The sequence below is a fragment of the Lolium rigidum genome, chromosome 1 (genome assembly GCF_022539505.1).
Source record: "Lolium rigidum isolate FL_2022 chromosome 1, APGP_CSIRO_Lrig_0.1, whole genome shotgun sequence".
Taxonomy (NCBI): domain Eukaryota; kingdom Viridiplantae; phylum Streptophyta; class Magnoliopsida; order Poales; family Poaceae; genus Lolium; species Lolium rigidum.
This window is the reverse complement of record NC_061508.1, coordinates 357,449,386-357,461,137: the sequence shown is the minus strand read 5'-3', so window position 1 is coordinate 357,461,137 and position 11,752 is coordinate 357,449,386. Positions and strand designations below refer to the sequence as shown.

General features: G+C 43.0%; 1 protein-coding gene across 1 annotated transcript; it reads left to right on the top strand.

Annotated features, from left to right (window-relative positions):
- The first annotated feature begins 361 nt into the window (after positions 1–361).
- LOC124665716 lies at positions 362–3,068 on the top strand. Its single transcript, XM_047203106.1, has 4 exons — positions 362–400; positions 937–1,097; positions 2,097–2,192; positions 2,934–3,068. The coding sequence occupies exons 1-4, from the start codon at positions 362–364 to the stop codon at positions 3,004–3,006; spliced, it is 369 nt and encodes a 122-aa protein (XP_047059062.1). The 3' UTR covers positions 3,007–3,068.
- Positions 3,069–11,752: the final 8,684 nt, after the last annotated feature.

The following is an 11,752-nucleotide window of genomic DNA, read 5'->3' as shown; positions in this document are numbered from 1 at the left end:
CAGAGAAACCATGAACCCCTTGAACTGGACGACTACCGCATCGTCCTCGTCTATGTCGGTGTCGGCGTTGGAGTCGCCTCCCGGCTGCATCACGTAAACACGAAACTCCTCTTCCAGCACTAGCGCGTTCTCCAGCTCCACGGCCTTGACTTCCGACGACAGCTCCGCGAGCATGATCTTCTGCGTTCCCATCTCGGCGTAGGCGGACACGGCGCCCTGGCCGGCGGCGCTCTCCGGGTCGACGAGGAAGACTTCGGTGACCACGAAGGGCTCGTCTTCGGACGGGATTAGTGTAAGCTCGTCACCTCCCTGGAGCTGCATGGACCAGCGGCGTAGTTGCAACGGCTGCTCATCCATGGCCATGGTCGACGATCGCCCGGCCGAGTTGCGAGCTGCGACAGCACTAGCTAGCTAGTTCACCTCTCGATGTTCTTCTCGTGTTCTGCTCACCGTGAACCAGGACTGGATTGCTTTGTGCATAGCCTCTCGTGGTGTCTTGTGTGCTTATATTGATCGATTGTGGGCACATCGATTCCGAGCTGTACTCGGTCAAGGGATGATTTTCTCTCGTGAATGAAACGGACTCAAATTGGCAGGTTACCGATTGGGCAGTCTCGTTTGGACGCTTTTCTTTCCCCCAATTTCTAATTATTGCCTGGGCACGCTCTAGTCTTACAGGGTGCTCCCCTCTCCTAGTCGTTGGATCGCAATCGAGTGGCTCGGACGAAGCGAGGAAAAAAAAGGCAACTACCTCTTCCCCGTTCCCCTGTTCATAGTCAACTCCGTCCTCAACCCTTCTCCTCTTCACCCGCACCCAATTCCTCTCAACCCTTCGTCAATCCCCCCACTAAATCAACCTCATCGGCGGCGAGCGGACCGCCGTGAAGCCGTGGGGAACTGGGGCGTTCCTCCTAGTGGGTGGGATCCGTGAAGCAGCCTCGCCGTCGCGGACGCGTGGATCGACACGTTCGATGGGGCCATGTAATTCGACGCATTCGAGTTGGGCTGGGCGAGCTTGGAGGCGTCGGCGAGGGGGCATCGACGGCGTGGTGTTGCGCCCAGACTGTGGCGTACTTATGTCGGTTTTTTTGGAGATGGTGAGTGTTTCAATCTCGAGCTTTTCCCCATCCGGTTGTTGTTTTTCCGCGGTGGTAATTTAGGGTCGAGCCAGTTTGATTTTAGTTGCTTAGGGGTTGATTCGCGTTTGATTCTAGTTGCGGATACACAGCCCCAGCTAACTTTGGAAGATGCGTGGCAAATTCTCCGTTGATTTTTTAGCACTGAACTAGTGTTCTAGCAGGTTTACTCGCAGCAGTTCGTAGCTCTTCATCGTTGTCATTCTCCATGGATGAGCTAGTGGTGGTCAACACTGTAGGATGTATATTTATGTGTATATTTTTGCCGGTTGGATGCTGGCAGATGTTCCCGGTTCAGCTGCTTGAACCTCTCCTTTTTACCTGACCAACTTGGGCATTTACATGGAAGTGTTCAACAATTCGTGGAAAATCTGAAATTTGTAGCGGTGGATGATTTTTTTTCTTTCTACATCTAGGATGTTGATTAGTAGGTCTTCCAAAAGATTTTGGATCTAATAAATAGTAGGTTCCTCCAGATCTGGATGTAACAAATAGTAGGTTTTCTCAAAGAATGATACTGTGTATCTGTCCTTGGGGTGTTTAATCTCCTGATGTCATTGTTCTTTAACAAAAGCCAGCTGTCATGTACTTCTGCGAAGTAAAACTGTGAGCATATTTGCACCAAATCGCATTCAGCTACCAGAAAGAAGCAAAGGAAAAGTAGAGTAAGGTCATCTTGTATTTAACGGTAGGATGATTAGGATTGTATTTACACATCCAATGCTTAGGGTGATATGATTTTTGGCTGGGCCGACAGTGATATAATAATATGTACATATGGTGTGGTGAACTGGGAACACTGCAATTATATGTGCATATGATGTGGCCGCACTCCATTATCATTATTATTTTTTAAGCTTCCAATTCTGTCCTCTATGAAACGCTACCGCATTTTCCTGCCCTTCTCCATTGTTTCTTCTGACCGGTGAGAGATTCCGTATGGGCTGTATTGCGTTGCAGGGTCACCTTCTCGAGGATCGTCAAGAGGAAATTGACAGGGGACCTCTGTGGCGTGCCATACAACATGACGCTGCTCAACTGCCTCCTATCGGCATGGTAACTAGCCAGCTCCCAATACTTGAGCTTCACAGTCTTGCATTCTACTAGCACTAGAACTACTTGCAGCAACACAGGCTTTTGTAGTGCTCGTCAGCTGATTTTGTGATGTATTTTTTGACCCCTAAACTAGATTTGGTGGTAAAAAAAATTATGCAAGCCATTTTCTTACATACACGTATGCTATGTTAGCTTCTGATAATAGCTAGGATTTATTACATCTGTGCACTGACTATTAGTTAATTTTAAATATAGCAGGATGTATTTTTTCCTTTAATATATACATCCTAGGTATCTGGCCTTAGCATTTGTGCGCTCACATGATGTATTTTTGGTAGACTTGTGTGTTTTTGTTTAACCAGAAGCAAGTACTGGGATAGTTTTGCAAACCCACAGGTTGTAAATCTGGACAATACGTACATCCTAATCTGATTGAATTAGTATTTTTCCAGCGTATGGGGTGTATTTTTTATTTTATTGAAGTTTTGGTCATATTAGACAATAGTGTTTATTTCATGAACTTTTCTTTTGATTCAGCGGGATGTGTTTTCATTATTAAATGGTGCATATGGGATGTATTATTATCACCATATGACGTATTTTGTTTTATTCATGTAAGCTTTGGAGAGATTAGACACTAGTGTTTCATTGGCAGGATGCATTTTCATTATTAAAATGTGCATATGGGATGCATTTATTATGTTCGTAGTAGACAAACATTACTTTTGATATTTTATACAGTTTGCACGACTTCATGTATTACTGCAAGAAAGTAGCAGCAACTACCTTCATGTTTACAAGATCACTCCCCTAGGTGGTCTACACTTTGAAGACCCAATTGGTTTTGTATATCTGTGATGACCCACAAGTATAGGGGGTGTATCGTAGTATCTTCGATAAGTAAGAATGTCGATCCCAACGAGGAGCAGAAGGTGTTGACAAGCAGTTTCGATGAAGGATTCATTGTAAATGCTCACAGACAAGTATTCAGGGAGTTTTGATGTAACAGTTGAATAAAGTACGAGTATGTAAAGTGCGAGAGTAACAATTGCAGCGAGTGGCCCAATCCTTTTTAGCACAAAGGACAAGCCGGTTTGTTTACTTATAATGACCAAACGTTCTCGAGGACACACGGGATTTTAGTCTAATGCTTTCGCTACATACGGCTAATTAATCTTCATTGTTGTGATAAGTGTTGTGTGGGTGAACCTATGCTAATGTACCGCCCTTCCTAGGACTAATACATACTTGTGATTATACCCCTTGCAAGCATCCGCAACTACAAGAAAGTAATTAAGAATAAATCTAACCACAGCCTTAAACTACGAGATCCTGCGATCCCTCCTGCATCGATATACCAACGGGGGTTCAGGTTTCTGTCACTCCGGCAACCCCGCGATTAGCAAACGAATACAAGATGCATTTCCCTAGGCCCATAAATGGTGAAGTGTCATGTAGTCGACGTTCACATGACACCACTAGAAGAATAACACCACAACTTAAATATCACACCATTGAATATTACTCAACCATAGTTCACTACTAACATTTAGACTTCACCCATGTCCTCAAGAACTAAACGAACTACTCACGAGACATCATACGGAACATGATCAGAGGTGATATGATGATGAATAACAATCTGAACATAAACTTGGTTCAATGGTTTCACTCAATAGCATCAACAACAAGTAGAGATCGATACGGGAGAGTTTCCCCTATCAAACAATCAAGATCAAACCCAAATTGCTATGGCGGTGACGGTGTCCAGCGGTGATGACGGCGGTGATGATGGTGGAGATGATGATGATGGTGATGGCGATGATGTCCAGCTTGATGACGGTGACGATGGCGTCGATTTCCCCTCCCGGAGCGATTTCCCGGCGGATTCACTGCCCGCCGGAGAGCTCTTTTCTCTCTGGTGTTCTCCGCCCCGCAGAGGCGGCTGTAACTCTTCGCGAGGTACCCCTTCTGGCTTAGGTCTTCGGGACGAAGGGTTTGGCGAAGAAAAGGAGGCGAAAAGAGCCGTGGGCCCTCCACACCACATGGCGGCGCGGCCAGGGCTTGGGCCGCGCCGCCCTAGGGTGTGGGCCCACCCCAGCTCCTCTCCGGCTCCTCCTTCTGGCTTCTTTCGTCATCTTGAAAAATAGGATTTTTGGTATAATTTCCTTCAGAGTTGATCTTCCGAAATATTGCGTTCTGACGGTGCTTTTTCCAGCAGAATCCTGGCTCCGGTGCTTGATCTCCCAATAATGATGAAACATGCAAAATAGATGAAATAACATAAGTATTGTGTCCCAATATGAAATATATCAATGAATAACAGCAAATTATGATATAAAATAGTGATGCAAATTGGACGTATCAACTCCCCCAAGCTTAGACTTCGCTTGTCCCCAAGCGAAACTGAACTCGATAGACAGGACCACATGTTTATGGAGTGAAGAGTCGATAAATAAAATACGGACAAGAAGCATCATATTCATTCACACAGGACATTATAGTAAACAACCTCTTATAACTCATATTGAAACAAGTATAAGGTAATCACAAGTAAAGGTGCATGAGAAATCATGATTGGTGATGGCAAACTTCGTTCTTGGTCAGAGAACAATTGATAGATTATATTTATCTCATTGAGCAGCGCTCTCATGTTAAAGTTTATAAGGCACAACTTGCATACTCAATCATAATGGTCTCTTCATAATCATTGATAACTTGCAAAGCTATATTCATTCAGATAAAACTTATACTAAACAAGAAAGAATAAAAACATGATGAAGTGAATCACAATATAATGGTTTGATCACAACTACTCAAATGCTTGCTTGAGATGGAGGGAAATAGGTTTACTGACTCAACATAAAGTAAAAGACAGGCCCTTCTGATACGTCTCCGACGTATCGATAATTTCTTATGTTCTATGCCATATTATTGATGATACCTACATGTTTTATGCACACTTTATGTCATATTCGTGCATTTTCTGGAACTAACCTATTAACAAGATGCCGAAGTGCCGATTCTGTGTTTCTCGCTGTTTTTGGTTTCGAAATCCTAGTAAGGAAATATTCTCGAATTGGACGAAATCAAAGCCCGGGGGCCTATTTTTCCACGAAGCTTCCGGAAGTCCGAAGGAGAGACGAAGAGGGGCGACGAGGGGGCCACACCCTAGGGCGGCGCGGCCCCCCCTTGGCCGCGCGGCCCTGTGGTGTGGGGCCCCGTGCCGCCTCTTGACCCGCCCTTCCGCCTACAAATAGCCTCCGTGACGAAACCCCGGTACCGAGAACCACGATACGGAAAACCTTCCGGAGACGCCGCCGCCGCCGATCCCATCTCGGGGGCTCCAGGAGATCGCCTCCGGCACCCTGCCGGAGAGGGGAATCATCTCCCGGAGGACTCTACGCCGCCATGGTCGCCTCCGGTGTGATGTGTGAGTAGTCTACCCCCGGACTATGGGTCCATAGCGGTAGCTAGATGGTTGTCTTCTCCCCATTGTGCTATCATTGTCGGATCTTGTGAGCTGCCTATCATGATCAAGATCATCTATATGTAATTCTATATGTTGCGTTTGTTGGGATCCGATGAATAGAGAATACTTGTTATGTTGATTATCAAAGTTATGCTTATGTGTTGTTTATGATCTTGCATGCTCTCCGTTACTAGTAGATGCTCTGGCCAAGTAGATGCTTGTAACTCCAAGAGGGAGTACTTATGCTCGATAGTGGGTTCATGCTCGCATTGACACCGGGACGATGACGAGAAAGTTCTAAGGTTGTGTTGTGCTTGTTGCCACTAGGGATAAAACATTGATGCTATGTCTAAGGATGTAGTTGTTGATTACATTACGCACCATACTTAATGCAATTGTCCGTTGTTTGCAACTTAATACTTGGAGGGGTTCGGATGATAACCTCGAAGGTGGACTTTTTAGGCATAGATGCGGTTGGATGGCGGTCTATGTACTTTGTCGTAATGCCCAATTAAATCTCACTATACTCATCATGATATGTATGTGCATTGTCATGCTCTCTTTATTTGTCAATTGCCCAACCGTAATTTGTTCACCCAACATGCTGTTCGTCTTATGGGAGAGACACCTCTAGTGAACTGTGGACCCCGGTCCAATTCTCTTTACTGAAATACAATCTATCGCAATACTTGTTCTACTTGTTTTCCGCAAACAATCATCTTCCACACAATACGGTTAATCCTTTGTTACAGCAAGCCGGTGAGATTGACAACCTCACCTGTTTCGTTGGGGCAAAGTAGTTTGGTTGTGTTGTGCGGGTTCCACGTTGGCGCCGGAATCCCCGGTGTTGCGCCGCACTACATCCCGCCGCCATCAACCTTCAACGTGCTTCTTGGCTCCTCCTCGGTTCGATAAACCTTGGTTTCTTTCGAGGGAAAACTTGTCTGCTGTGCGCATCATACCTTCCTCTTGGGGTTGCCCAACGAACGTGTGAAATACACGCCATCAAGCACATTTTCTGGCGCCGTTGCCGGGGAGATCAAGACACGCTGCAAGGGGAGTCTCCACTTCTCAATCTCTTTACTTTGTTTTTGTCTTGCTTAGTTTTATTTACTAGTTTGTTTGCTGCACTAAATCAAAATACAAAAAAAAAAAATTAGTTGATAGTTTTACTTTATTTGCTATCTTGTTTGCTATATCAAAAACACAAAAAAATTAGTTACTTGTTTTACTTTACTTAATATCATGCATGTTTTTATTTCACTAGTTAAGCATAATGGAAAGTAACAGTGAGCTTCTGAAGCTATTTCCTGAGTTAAGACATGGATGGTTTGATGCAAAAATTAAAAAACCCATGGAACATATTAGTATGAACACTTTGAACACCATTGTTGCCAATGATATGGAAAATTCTAAGCTTGGGAAGCTGGCTTTGATGAGCATGATCTTTTTATTCCCCCAAGCATTGAGGAGAAAATTTACTTTGATGATACTTTGCCTCCTATTTATGATAATGATATTGGTCTTTTAGTACCGCCTGTTATGGAGGATAAATTTGATTATGATTACAATATGCCTCCTATATTTGATGATGAGAATAATAATGATAGCTACTTTGTTGAATTTGCTCCCACTACAACTAATAAAATTGATTATGCCTATGTGGAGAGTAATAATTTTATGCATGAGACTCATGATAGGAATGCTTTATGTGATAGTTATATTGTTGAGTTTGCTCATGATGCTACTGAAAGTTATTATGAGAGAGGAAAATATGGTTATAGAAATTTTCATGTTACTAAAACACCTCTCTATGTGCTGAAATTTTTGAAACTACACTTGTTTTATCTTCCTGATCTTGTCACTTTGCTTTTCATGAATTTATTTGTGTACAAGATTCCTTTTCATAGGAAGCATGTTAGGCTTAAATATGTTTTGAATTTGCCTCTTGATGCTCTCTTTTGCTTCAAATACTATTTCTTGCGAGTGCATCATTAAAACTGCTGAGCCCATCTTAATGGCTATAAAGAAAGCGCTTATGGGAGACAACCCATGTTTTTACCTACAGTACTTTGTTTTTATTTTGTGTCTTGGAAGTTGTTTACTACTGTAGCAACCTCTCCTTATCTTAGTTTTGTATTTTGTTGTGCCAAGTTAAGCCGTTGATAGAAAAGTAAGTACTAGATTTGGATTACTGCACAGTTCCAGATTTCTTTGCTGTCACGAATCTGGGTCCACCTCCCTGTAGGTAACTCAGAAAATTATGCCAATTTACGTGCATGATCCTCAGATATGTACGCAACTTTAATTCAATTTGAGCATTTTCATTTGAGCAAGTCTGGTACCATTTTAAAATTCGTCAATACGAACTGTTCTGTTTTGACAGATTCTGCCTTTTATTTCGCATTGCCTCTTTCGCTATGTTGGATGAATTTCTTTGATCCACTAATGTCCAGTAGCATTATGCAATGTCCAGAAGTGTTAAGAATGATTGTGTCACCTCTGAATATGTCAATTTATATTGTGCACTAACCCTCTAATGAGTTGTTTCGAGTTTGGTGTGGAGGAAGTTTTCAAGGATCAAGAGAGGAGTATGATGCAACATGATCAAGGAGAGTGAAAACTCTAAGCTTGGGGATGCACCCGGTGGTTCACCCCTGCATATATCAAGAAGACTCAAGCGTCTAAGCTTGGGGATGCCCAAGGCATCCCCTTCTTCATCGACAACATTATCAGGTTCCTCCCCTGAAACTATATTTTTATTCCATCACATCTTATGTGCTTTTTCTTGGAGCGTCGGTTTGTTTTTGTTTTTTTGTTTTGTTTGAATAAAATGGATCCTAGCATTCACTTTGTGGGAGAGATACACGCTCCGCTGTAGCATATGGACAAGTATGTCCTTGGTTTCTACTCATAGTATTCATGGCGAAGTTTCTTCTTCGTTAAATTGTTATATGGTTGGAATTGGAAAATGATACATGTAGTAATTGCTAAAATGTCTTGGGTAATGTGATACTTGGCAATTGTTGTGCTCATGTTTAAGCTCTTGCATCATATGCTTTGCACCCATTAATGAAGAAATACATAGAGCATGCTAAAATTTGGTTTGCATATTTGGTTTCTCTAAGGTCTAGATAATTTCTAGTATTGAGTTTGAACAACAAGGAAGACGGTGTAGAGTCTTATAATGTTTTCAATATGTCTTTTATGTGAGTTTTGCTGCACCGGTTCATCCTTGTGTTTGTTTCAAATAAGCCTTGCTAGCCTAAACCATTGTATCGAGAGGGAATACTTCTCATGCATCCAAAATACTTGAGCCAACCACTATGCCATTTGTGTCCACCATACCTACCTACTACATGGTATTTTCCAGCCATTCCAAAGTAAATTGCTTGAGTGCTACCTTTAAAATTCCATCATTCACCTTTGCAATATATAGCTCATGGGACAAATAGCTTAAAAACTATTGTGGTATTGAATATGTAATTATGCACTTTATCTCTTATTAAGTTGCTTGTTGTGCGATAACCATGTTTACTGGGGAACGCCATCAACAATTCATTGTTGAATTTCATGTGAGTTGCTATGCATGTTCGTCTTGTCTGAAGTAAGGGCGATCTACACTGAGTTGAATGGTTTGAGCATGCATATTGTGAGAGAAGAACATTGGGCCCTAACTAAAGCCATGTTTCATGGTGGAAGTTTCAGTTTTGGACAAACATCCTCAAATCTCTAATGAGAAAAGAATTAATTGTTGTTGAATGCTTAAAGCATTAAAAGAGGAGTCCATTATCTCGTTGTCTATGTTGTCCCGGTATGGATGTCTAAGTTGAGAATAATCAAAAGCGAGAAATCCAAATGCGAGCTTTCTCCTTAGACCTTTGTACAGGCGGCATAGAGGTACCCCTTTGTGATACTTGGTTAAAGCATATGTATTGCGGTGATAATCCAGGTAGTCCAAGCTAATTAGGACAAGGTGCGGGCACTATTGGTACACTATGCATGAGGCTTGCAACTTATAAGATATAATTTACATGATGCATATGCTTTATTACTACCGTTGACAAAATTGTTTCATGTTTTCAAAATCAAAGCTCTAGCACAAATATAGCAATCGATGCTTTTCCTCTGAGAGGACCATTCTTTTACTTTCAATGTTGAGTCAGTTCACCTATTTCTCTCCATCTCAAGAAGCAAACACTTGTGTGAACTGTGCATTGATTCTTACATACTTGCTTATTGCACTTATTATATTTCCCTATGTTGACAATATCCATGAGATATACATGTTACAAGTTGAAAGCAACCGCTGAAACTTAATCTTCTTTTGTGTTGCTTCAATACCTTTACTTTGAATTATTGCTTTATGAGTTAACTCTTATGCAAGACTTATTGATGCTTGTCTTGAAGTGCTATTCATGAAAAGTCTTTGGTATATGATTCACTTGTTTACTCATGTCATACACATTGTTTTGATCGCTGCATTCACTACATATGCTTTACAAATAGTATGATCAAGATTATGATGGCATGTCACTCCGTAAATTATCCGTGTTATCGTTTTACCCTGCCGGGACGAGCAGTAACTAAGCTTGGGGATGCTGATACGTCTCCGACGTATCGATAATTTCTTATGTTCCATGCCACATTATTGATGTTATCTACATGTTTTATGCACACTTTATGTCATATTCGTGCATTTTCCGGAACTAACCTATTAACAAGATGCCGAAGTGCCGATTCTGTCGTTTTCTGCCGTTTTTGGTTTCGAAATCCTAGTAAGGAAATATTCTCGGAATTGGACGAAATCAAAGCCCGGGGGCCTATTTTTCCACGAAGCTTCCGGAAGTCCGAAGGAGAGACGAAGAGGGGCGACGAGGGGCCACACCCTAGGGCGGCGCGGCCCCCCCTTGGCCGCGCGGCCCTGTGGTGTGGGGCCCCCGTGCCGCCTCTTGACCTGCCCTTCCGCCTACAAATAGCCTCCGTGACGAAACCCCCAGTACCGAGAACCACGATACGGAAAACCTTCCACAGACGCCGCCGCCGCCGATCCCATCTCGGGGGATCCGAGAGATCGCCTCCGGCACCTCGCCGGAGAGGGGAATCATCTCCCGGAGGACTCTACGCCGCCATGGTCGCCTCCGGTGTGATGTGTGAGTAGTCTACCCCTGGACTATGGGTCCATAGCAGTAGCTAGATGGTTGTCTTCTCCCCATTGTGCTATCATTGTCGGATCTTGTGAGCTGCCTATCATGATCAAGATCATCTATATGTAATTCTATATGTTGCGTTTGTTGGGATCCGATGAATAGAGAATACTTATTATGTTGATTATCAAAGTTATGCTTATGTGTTGTTTATGATCTTGCATGCTCTCCAGTTACTAGTAGATGCTCGGCCAAGTAGATGCTTGTAACTCCAAGAGGGAGTACTTATGCTCGATAGTGGGTTCATGCCCGCATTGACACCGGGACAGTGACAGAAAGTTCTAAGGTTGTGTTGTGCTGTTGCCACTAGGGATAAAACATTGATGCTATGTCTAAGGATGTAGTTGTTGATTACATTACGCACCATACTTAATGCAATTGTCTGTTGTTTGCAACTTAATCCTGGAGGGGGTTCGGATGATAACCTGAAGGTGGACTTTTTAGGCATAGATGCAGTTGGATGGCGGTCTATGTACTTTGTCGTAATGCCCAATTAAATCTCACTATACTCATCATGATATGTATGTGCATTGTCATGCTCTCTTTATTTGTCAATTGCCCAACTGTAATTTGTTCACCCAACATGTCTGTTCGTCTTATGGGAGAGACACCTCTAGTGAACTGTGGACCCCGGTCCAATTCTCTTACTCGAAATACAATCTACTGCAATACTTGTTCTACTGTTTTCTGCAAACAATCATCTTCCACACAATACGGTTAATCCTTTGTTACAGCAAGTCGGTGAGATTGACAACCTCACTCGTTTCGTTAGGGCAAAGTAGTTTGGTTGTGTTGTGCAGGTTCCACGTTGGCGCCGGAATCCCGGTGTTGCGCCGCACTACATCCCGCCGCCATCAACCTTCAACGTGCTTCTTGGCTCC